We start from the raw sequence: 10,604 nt of genomic DNA, 5'->3' as shown, positions 1-10,604 counted from the left end.
TGGACACCCAAAGCCTCTCTGAAGATCATAAGCTCATAAGAGCAGAATTAGGCCATTCGGTCCATCAATTCTGCTCCACCATTCAATCATGGCTGATCTATTTTTCTCTCAACCCTATTGGCCTGCATTCTCCCCATAACCTCTGACACCCACACTAATCACCATGCAATCATTTATCATTTAATAAACCTCTGACTTTCTATTTTTAATACCAAAGTGGATGATTGATCTCACTGAGGCACTAGAGACTGTTGATGCTGGAATCTGGTGCAACAAACAATCTTCTGGAGGAACCCTTCATCTGAACAGATGAATGGTCTCGACCAGAAATATCCCTCTACTGCACATTTCCCTCCATAGATGTTGCCTGATCATTCATCACATTGTTTATTGCATGATCTCACATTTCTCCACATTATAGGACATTTACCATGCCCTTAACCACAATATTAAAATTTTACTTGCACTGAAAAGGACAAACAGCAGTTCTTGGTGATCTTTTTATCATATTTTTCATGTAAATTTTTATTCAATCATTTTGGGAACATGGACTACAAAGACCATTGTTTAATACACATCCTTATTGGCTTCCACATAGTGGTGATGGTCAGCTTCATAAATGTCACCCACATCCATCCACTCACAGGGAGCTACGGGCATCGCACAACCTGCTCAACACAAGAGCATCGTTGACAGCAGTTCAGTCTTCAACTGAACATTGCCTGTCCATTTCCCTCCACAGAGGCTGCCTGACCCGCTGAGTTCCTCCATGATTTTGCTTTTTGGTGTATGCCAACAATTGTATTTCAACAAATGAAGATCTAAGTAATATCACAGCCAATTAAGGAGAAACCTTACGATTATTTTTTATTTCAGTGACAAAGAATGCTGACAATCTGAATTTGAATCTGATTACAATACCGCCCGACAGAACCATATGGAACTCTCTGGTTCTAAATGCTCAGGACTCGATAAGAGCTGCATCCATATCTTAAACCCTATCAAACCAACAGTAAATGTATCTATCCTGTGTCTATCCTGTGCCATTTAAAACTGTTTTAATGACCTCTTGTTTGGTATCATCCATATGATAGAAACATAGAAAATAGGTGCAGGAGGAGGCCATTCGGTCCTTCGAGCCAGCACCGCCATTCATTGTGATCATGGCTGATCATCCCCTATCAATAACCCGTGCCTGCCTTCACCCCATATCCCTTGACTCCACTAGCCCCTAGAGCTCTATCTAACTCTCTCTTAAATCCATCCAGTGATTTGGCCTCCACTGCCCTCTGTGGCAGGGAATTCCATAAATTCACAAAAAGATTTTTCTCACCTCAGTCTTAAATGACCTCCCCTTTATTCTAAGACTGTGGCCCCTGGTTGCATCAAATTGGTTTGTGTCCATCATCTGGTGTGTGTGGGTGAGCATGAGGGTGAGCCTTTGGGTGTGTGGGTGTGTGCATGCATGTAGATGGGGGCTGATGGAGGAGAATGTTGAGGGGGTCTCACGCATAACCAGAATTTCTGATTTACAAAGCATAATTCTATCAGGCTCCCACTTCAGCCTTCTAGCCTTCGAGTCTGGTTGGAAAACATGAACTGCAAAATCAGGTTATTGTGTAAATGTTATCCTCGATGAATGGTTCAGAATCAATCTGGTGTACCTTCTATTACAAATATATCTTTCATAGCTCGGTACCATCCTTTGCAGTAACATAAAATTGACAGTTTAACAATTACCATAATCCAATAAAATATATTTTAATTAATTCATCGGGTCTTTTACAGAAAGTAGTGTTAATGGTATACCATAAGGGTGACAACGTTTCCAGGCACGAAAGCTAGGAATGAAGTAAGTAGTAAGGTAAGCAGCGACAGACTTCAGGAGGATGTCAAATGGGCATTCACATGGTGGATGAAACTTAATATGATATATTTTCATGAGAATAATGAGGTGAGCAATCTGAGCATTTTAAAGGGATTCAGCAACAGAGATGATATCTACAATGTTGCTAAAGGTGACAGAACAGATTGAGAAGTTTATGTTAAAAATAAATGAAATCTTGGCTTTATTAACAAAAATATTGAGAATATAAACAATAAAAGTAATGCAGAATCTTTACAAACTTCTGTTGAGCCTCAGCTGAGTACTGGATTGGATCCGGTTTAACCCAGCCTGCAACTTGTGTTCACCTTCTGCATGATTTCATAAGTTTATGTGATAGGAGCAGAATTAGGCCATTCGGCCCATCAAGTCTACACCACCATTCTGATCAATCATGGCTGATCTATCTTTCCCTCTCAAGCCCATTCTCCTGCCTTCTCCCCATAACCACTGACAACCTTACTAATCAAGAATCTATCTATCTCTGCCATAAAAATATCCATTGACTTGGCCTCCACTGCCTTCTGTGACAATTAATTCCATAGACTCACCACCCAGGTGATGCCGCTGGTTGGATTTACCATGGTGACCAGGGAGCTCCCAACGTCCAGGAGGCCTCAGTACCCTGGTTGCATGAGCAGTGGCCAGGCCTCGAGTGGCTCAGACTGAGTTCCTACCTACAAACCATCCTGATGGCCTTCTGCTCCTGATGGGATTAATGGGGTAAATACACCAACCCACATAACCCAATGCACACCTTCTGTTCTGTATCAATCTGTCCTAATGTTATTCTTCCTTTCTACTGTAAAATTACAAATGACCATTTCTATTAGTCTATTAGTGATTCAATACCGGTGATATATTGATATCCATGCTTATCCAGTCAGATGGTGTTAACATTCTATTGCCTCGTTATTTTGCTATTTTATTTTAAACGCCAAAACAGTATACTATATTTCCACATCTTGAAACTGCGTGGTCTTCCTCTGTTTCAAGAGTTTGCAGACAGGGTTGAACACATCTTTAACGTTCCTGTGGCCAAAAACCAGAACGTATGAGCTGGCGGAGTAGTAGAGAGAGGAGAGGAAACTGGAAGTGTATTTTAGTGTCTGGTTCCGATCTTGTCCGGGCGCTATTCTCGCGATCAACATAATCCAGACGATATCGTTGGAGATCCAGCAAGCCACGTAGATGCAGAGCAAGGAGACGAGGATGCGGGTGGCCTGGTGTGGGGTCTTGTTGGCGGAATTTAATCCCTGGCCCGCTGCCGCCACTCGCCGTTGGTGTTTGCACAGAAGCTGGATGATCAGCCCGTTCAGAACCACCACCCAGAGGATGGCGATGATATCCAGGCTGACCGAGATGTAGGTGACTATATCAGAAGCGGAGCTGGTGGACATGCCGTTGCAACTGGAGCTGGGCATGTACTTCACCGGGTTGGACTCGTTCTCCTGCGACATGTGGATGATCTTGTCCAGGGTGTAGGGGACATAGAAGATGAAGCTGGTGAGCCACAGGGCGCTGATGGTCACGTTGACATAGCTGCTCTGGTGGCTGCTGATGTAACTGGCCAGGGCGCAGCGCGGCCGGTTGATCTTGACCAAGTGGAGGAAACTGAGGTTGGAGACCGTCCAGATGCTGATGGACCTGAGCGAGGAGCTGAGGTAGACCAGGATAATGCAGCCGGTCTCCTCGAAAAGTTCCACCCCGTAGAACATCAGCACTCGCGGGATGCCCTGGTAGAAGCAGAGCAACAGGTTGACAAAGGTCTGGTTGACGATCACCCTGTCGAGCGGCGGGAAACGCCGGTGTTTCACCGCGTTGCTGATGAAGGCGAAAAGCACGATGACATTCCCCGTCGTGCCCAGTAAAATCGTCCCCACAAACACCACCATGAAAGGGATCTGTTCCCCTACTAACATATTTGTCCTTCCTCCTTCGGAGACACAAACAAAACCTTCCTCTCTTTTTTTTTCCCAGTCCGTGTTTCCAAGTTACTTTATATCCCGTGGCTAAATGACGGAGGAACACTCTCTACACCGCATTGCCATAGAAACAGTCAACCTGTGTGTTTGTGTCGAGGGTGGGGGGGTCGAGGCTTCCGTGTGATTTTAATGGAACGGGAACCAGCAAAGGTTGAGTGGATGGTACACAAAATTGCTGGGGAAACTCAGCGGGTGCAGCAGCATCTATGGAGCGAAGGAAATAGGCGACGTTTCGGGTGGATGGCAGGAGGTCAGAAGTTCACGCCAAACTAACAACCTTTGCAACACCAATACCGGCTGAGGAAGAATGATTCCTTTGCTGGATCTAGATGTTCACTGCAGCTGCAGGTGCCGCCACACCCGGCTTCAGCAGCCTTTAACGCTTCCAATCCAGCATCCGCAGTATATTTACTTTTGATCCAATGAAGTTGGCGGTTGCTCGAGACTTTGCGAACGAACGAAAGTCTCTTCAGACGCTTCAGGTGTTAAGAAGTGGTGTCTCCATATATCGCCTCTCACAGCTCCAGGTAGTTCCCGCTAGCTTCCGCAGTTTATCCGCGGGTGGGTGGGGATTCGAGGAAATGTATCAACCCCTCGTGTGCAGCTAGATTCCAGGAACAGCGGTGAGATTATCTCCGGATGATGCCACAGAGGTCGCGAAGAAATTATTGATCCATTGATCACCGGTAAAATAAATAGGTTGAGAAGTGTGAAATGAAGGTCAATGATAACAAATGCTGCAAAGGCGTGGGGCATGAACCGAGCCTCGTGTTTCAGCACGAATAGTCAGTTCAGATCTATTCAGTGATGCTTGCATTTACCCAGGGCTGCCAACATTGGGTGAGAGTTGAGAGTGAGAAATTGCGAGGGAGCGTAGCGACCGAGTGGGGGGGAGGGGGTGTTCCCCCTCCCATAGTAGGCTCCGGAGGCGGCACCAACTCACCCGGTCCGCTCCTGGCTCCGGGCCGGGGTTCAAACTCCATGGGGTGTGGACAGAGGGGTCGACGGACATAGAGCTGCCGGAGGTGAGGGTGGGAGGTGTGTGCTGTGCCTCAGGGAGGAAGGGGGGGAGGTTGGTGCTGGTAGTTTGATAGCCCTGCTTTAAACCAATCCCTAGTGCTTGAATCACATATCCTGGGAAAAAGACTATGCATTCACCTGATATTCCCCTCATGGTTTTTACTCACCTCTAAAACAATTTTTGCTTTATTTTGAACTTTCAGCACCCGCAGATATTTGAGCGTGAGAAATTTTGTGATCAGCGTGAGAGCATGAGAATTTTGTGAAATGCGTGAGTCTCACGCTCAATGCGTGAGAGTTGGCAGCCCTGCTAAAAATGCAAACATTTTATGCAAGTTCCAATTGTTTGGACAAAAATCACTTATTACTGCTTTATAACAGTTAAGTTACTTTAAGACCATTTCAGAAATGATGGCACTCAACAAACAATCAACTAACAAATTAATAATAATAATAATAATAATAATAAATACTTTATTGACCCCCTCAGGGAAATTCAGATTTATTGTCAGCAGCGGCACAATAATAAAGAACACACAACCACAATAAAAAATTTACACAAACATCCACCACAGCATTCATTACTGTGGTGGAAGGCACAGAAATTGGCCAGTCCTCCTCCATTTTCCCCCGTGGTCGGGACCTCCATCTCCGCAGCCGTTGCTGCGGGCGTCCAGATGGTAAAGAACAAAGTAAAGTCAAGGTAAGTCCAGGATCGGCTCTTCCCCACCGGAGACCGCGGCTTCAGGATGGTGTAGGCCGCAGGCCGGCGGTCAAAGATTTAAAGTTCCCGCCGCGCCGCAGCCAGAAGCACCGCAGACGGCAGGGCCGGCGGTCGAAGCTCCCCTCCACGGGTGATGGTAAGTCCATGCCGGATCCACGGTAAAAGTTGGCCGCGGGCCGGCTGATGGAGCTTCTTCTTCCCCCCGGGTCCCCAACGTGAGATCCCGGGCTGTAGACGCCGCACCAGCTGGAGCTGTGCAGACCGCTGCCCCGGGCCAGCGAAACGGAGCGCTCCCCTCCAGCGAGCCCCAGCGAGGGCTCACCCGCTCCACGGCGAGAGTCCACGCTGCGCCCGCCGCTGAAGCCCCGGGCGCGTCTCCGGGAAAGGCCGCGCCGATCCTGATTGTTAGGCCACGGGGGAGGCGACCTGGAAAAAGTCGCCTCTCCATGGAGGAGGCGGCCAAAACGGTTTCCCCCTTACCCCCCCACACCACCCCCCACACAAAACACACAAAGAAACATTAAACACATACTTTAAGACATACTAAAAAAGGTTGAAAAAAAACTAACACGCTGCTGACAGGGTTGCCGCCAATGCAGCGCCCCCACCGTAGAATTAAAGCAAACTAAAAAGAAATAACATGTTCCCTTTCCTGACTCGACCCCATAAGTACTTTAATGCTGTTAACAGAGCAAAGGAATATTAATCTCAAGAATCAAAATGGGGAAAGTGGGGGCAATTTTGCTTAAATGGTCATTCTAAGCCCATTCAGATCTTCATAGAGTCAGAGTTATACAACATGTACGTGGCTGGCCCAATTTGTCCATAATTATCAAGTTGGCATTCTGCGTGCCCAGGGACTGGCTGCCATTCCCAGATCAGCTCGCGTCCCAGGGACTGGCTGCAGTTCTCAGGTCGACTCGCCTGCCCCGACCCTGCGAAAACGAATTGGAAAAAAACGTGGTTTTTCGGGTTACGGGCCGGATTCAGCCCGTGTGCCGTAGGTTTCCGAAACCTGTCCTAGATGTTTCGCCTCATTGTGGTCCTCCCCATGTTTTACAACCGATTCACCTGGTTAGTTTTATCTCCGTCTGCTTCATGTTGTCAGCGGCTGCACATCCAACCAAGAAAGAAGAGAAGAGAAGAGAAGCGACGTCACTCACAGCCGCCAACTGACGCGCTTCCCCAGACCACACAGATCGTTGTGATATGGCGCAAAAAGACAAACTGCAGGGACTGAAGACAGAGTGAGAATTCTGTCATCAGCGTGAGAATTGGCTGCAATGCGTGACTCTCACGCTCAAAGCGTGAGAGTTGGCAGCCCTGTCTAAGGCCAGGATGTGACAACAGGCGCACAGGGAGACACATACACAAAGGAAGACACACACACAAATAGGGACACAGACACACACACACACACAGGGAGACAGACACACACACACACACAGAGGGAGACAGACACACACACACACACACACACAGGGAGACAGACACACACACAGAGGGAGACAGACACACACACCACACAGGGAGACAGACACACACACACACACACACACACAGGGAGACAGACACACACACACGGACAGACAGACACACACACATGGAGACAGACAGACACACACACAGGGAGACAGACAGACACACACACGGGCGTGATTCTCACGCTCAAAGCGTGAGAGTTGGCAGCCCTGTCTAAGGCCAGGATGTGACAACAGGCGCACAGGGAGACGCATACACAAAGGAAGACACACACACAAACAGGGAGACAGACACACACACACAGGGAGACAGACACACACACACACATACACACACACGGAGACAGACAGACACACACACATGGAGACAGACAGACACACACACAGGGAGACAGACACACACACACGGGGAGACACACACATACACACAGGCACACACACACACACACACACAAGGAGACACACACAGAGAAACAGACACACACACACCTTTCCTTCCCCCTTCCATCCTCCCCCTCCCTCCCTCTTTCCTCCCCTTCCTCCCTCCTCCCTCTTTCCTCCCCCTCATCGCTCCCTCTTTCCTCCCCCCATCCCTCCCTCTTTCTTCCCCCTCCCTCTCTTTCCTCCCCTCCCTCTCTTTCCTCACCCTCCCTATTTTTCCTCATGCTTCCTCTTTCTCCCCTTTCTCCTTCCCTTCCTTCAATCCCTTACTACATTCCATCCCCCTGTCTCTCTTTGCCCCCGTCCCTCCCTTTTTTTCTTTCCCTCTCTTTCTTTCCCGGGCCGCCCGTCTGGCAGGCACGGTGTAGCGTGGATTGGCGGCATTGGCGCTGCCGTGTGAGTTGAAGGGCAGGAGGGAGGGAGGGAGCGAGGTTGCCGCGGCAGCCGGAAGCGCAGCGCTCGCAGACGGCGCACAAAAGCGCTGACACCCGCTGCCCGGGACCGACGCGCTTCCCCAATCCGTGCAGATCGCTGTCATGTGGCGCAAAGAGACAAACTGTGCAGCAAAGATCCTATGGCTCCGCTACAGGATCTTTGCTGTGCAGGGACTGAAGTCAGCGTGAGAATTCTGTCTTCAGCGTGAGGGCGTGAGAATTGGCTGAAATGCGTGAGTGTCACGCTCAAAGCGTGAGAGTTGGCAGCCCTGATTTACTAACCATACATTATTCTCATATTGATTTACCACTTCGAAGGAGAGCAGTTGGCACAGCAAGCATTCCAATCAGACCTGCTCTCCACTTATGCCCGTAATTTATTCTCTCTTTCACAGGAAACATGCCTTTCGGCGCAACTTGTTCAGGCCGACCAAGACGCCCCATCTAAGTTAGTCCAAATTGTCTGTTCCTGGCCCACATCCCTCCAAACCTGTCCATATCTCTTTTAAATGTTATTGTACCTGCCTCAACTATCCCCTCTGGCAAGTTAGTCCATATACCCACATCCTGTGCGAAAAAGCAGTCGCCTTGGGAGTATTGTGTTCATAAAAACATAGAAAATAGATGCGGGAGTAGGCCATTCGGCCATTCGAGCCAGCACCGCTGGCTTTTCAGTTTGAAAAAGTTGCCCTTCGGGTTCTTATTAAAAATTTCACCTCTCACTATAAATCTATGTCCTCTCATTTTGTTTCTCTGACCCTGGGTAAAAGACTCTCAGCATTCACTCTATCAATTCTCCTCATAATATTATATACCTCTATAAGATCACTCCTCGGCCTCTTGTGCTTCAAGGAATAAAGTCCTAACCAACCCTACAGTTTACGCTCTTGAGTTCTGGCAACATTCCCATAAATCTTCTCTGCACTCTTTAAAGATTAATGGCATCTTTGCCAGAGCAGGGTAAGCAAAACTGAACACATGACTAAAGAAATTCCTCCTCAATTCTGTGCCAAATAGCAAGGCATTATTCTGAAACTAAGCCACTCAGTTCTGGACAGTCCCATTAGAGGAAGCATTCTCACAGCACCCACCTTTAGTCAGAGGGTGGTAAATCTGTGGAATTCTTTGCAACAGAAGGCTGTGGAGGCCAAGTCAGTGGATATTTTTAAGGCAGAGGTTGATAGATTCTTGATTAGTACGGGTGTCAGAGGTTCTGGGGAGAAGGCAGGAGAATGGGGTTGGGAGGGGGAGATAGATCAACCATGATTGAATGGCAGAGCAGACATGATGGGCTAAATGGCCTAATTCTACTCCTACTGACCTTGTGATGCTGGTGGCCCCTCTATGAGTCATATACTGTGTGTTTCATTCAGGTCACCTCTCATTCTTCTAAATTTCAATGGGCATAGGCCCCAACTTCTCAACCTTTTCTTAAACAGCAATTCTTTTCATCTCAGAAATAATCGAAAACATCTGCACATGGTGTATCATCAGTCAACATGCCTTGGATGTGCTCATATCAAAGGCAATTTGACTGCCATTTTACATCTGTCAATTTTTATATCTGTTGACATTTAAGTGTTTTTCATGTTAGTTGAAACAAGGTACTAAAACCCAATGCCTTCTGGTCTATCCTCAAGGGGCCAGGATGAAGATGAGAGTTTAACTATTTAGTCTTTTCTTCTTAGTTTGAGGAAGGATCCTGAGCAGAAATACCGCCTATCCATTCCCACCACAGCTGCTGCCTGACCCACTAAGTTACTCCAGCACTTTGTGTTCTGCTCAAAATTACAGCAGTTGCAATTCCTTGTCTTTTCTTTCATTACTCTTCCTCCAATGGTTATTACATTGAAAGCTGCACAAATGTCATCAAATTTTAATATGATCAACTGATCTGGGGTCAGTGTAGGAATGTGAAGCTGAAGTAAAATATCCTATCGAATGAAAGAACAGTATGGAGGGGTCAAATGGCTGACCTGCTATTTTCCCACTCCTTATGTCCTCAATTTTTGGACACTCAAACTATTAATAAATCAACATTCTAATTTGGTCATTTACCTTCCACTTCCATGTCGCAGGAGTCTACATTTTTAAAAAACTTTTGGCATAACATTCCTTTGTGCATACCTACAATCCACTTCAGAATAAATTGAAATGCAATAGTTTAGTTTAGTTTAGAGATACAGTGTAGAAATAGGTTTTCTGGCCCACCAAATCCATGCCGACCAGCAATCCCGTACACCAGCACAATCCTACACTATCCTAAACCTGTACGTGTTCAGAATGTGGGAGGAAACCGGAGCACTCGGAGAAAACCTCATGGGGATGATGTACAAAATCCGTACAGACAGCACCCATAGTCAGGATCGAACCCTGATCTCTGGCACTGTAAGGCAGCAACTCTACCGCTGCACAATCATGCCACCCAATAAGTTCATAAGTTCATGTTCATACGTTGTAGGAGCTGACTTAGGCCATTTGGCCCATCCAGTCTACTCGGCCATTCATCTTTTCCTCTCAACAGCATTCCCATCCCTTCTCCCCATAACCCTTGACACCCTTCCTAATCCAGCACCTATCAATCTCCACCTTAAAAATGTCCATTGACTTGGTGTGCACAGCCTTCAGTGGCAA

At 47.4% G+C, this 10,604-nt stretch overlaps 1 protein-coding gene across 1 annotated transcript; it reads right to left on the bottom strand.

Moving 5' to 3' along the window:
- Positions 1-2,408: 2,408 nt before the first annotated feature.
- On the bottom strand, positions 2,409-3,957 carry LOC116981912 (vomeronasal type-1 receptor 51-like). The gene has a single exon (XM_033035105.1). The coding sequence runs from the start codon at positions 3,805-3,807 to the stop codon at positions 2,836-2,838; it is 972 nt and encodes a 323-aa protein (XP_032890996.1). The 5' UTR covers positions 3,808-3,957; the 3' UTR covers positions 2,409-2,835.
- Positions 3,958-10,604: the final 6,647 nt, after the last annotated feature.

The sequence above is a fragment of the Amblyraja radiata genome, chromosome 1, assembly GCF_010909765.2.
Source record: "Amblyraja radiata isolate CabotCenter1 chromosome 1, sAmbRad1.1.pri, whole genome shotgun sequence".
Lineage (NCBI taxonomy): Eukaryota > Metazoa > Chordata > Chondrichthyes > Rajiformes > Rajidae > Amblyraja > Amblyraja radiata.
Note: the sequence above shows the minus strand (reverse complement) of the source record. Positions and strands in the feature narration are given on the sequence as shown.

What these genes read in the sequence shown, in the direction of transcription:
- LOC116981912 (XM_033035105.1), bottom strand. Translation starts at nt 3,807, where the DNA reads ATGTTAGTAGGGGAACAGATCCCTTTCATGGTGGTGTTTGTGGGGACG.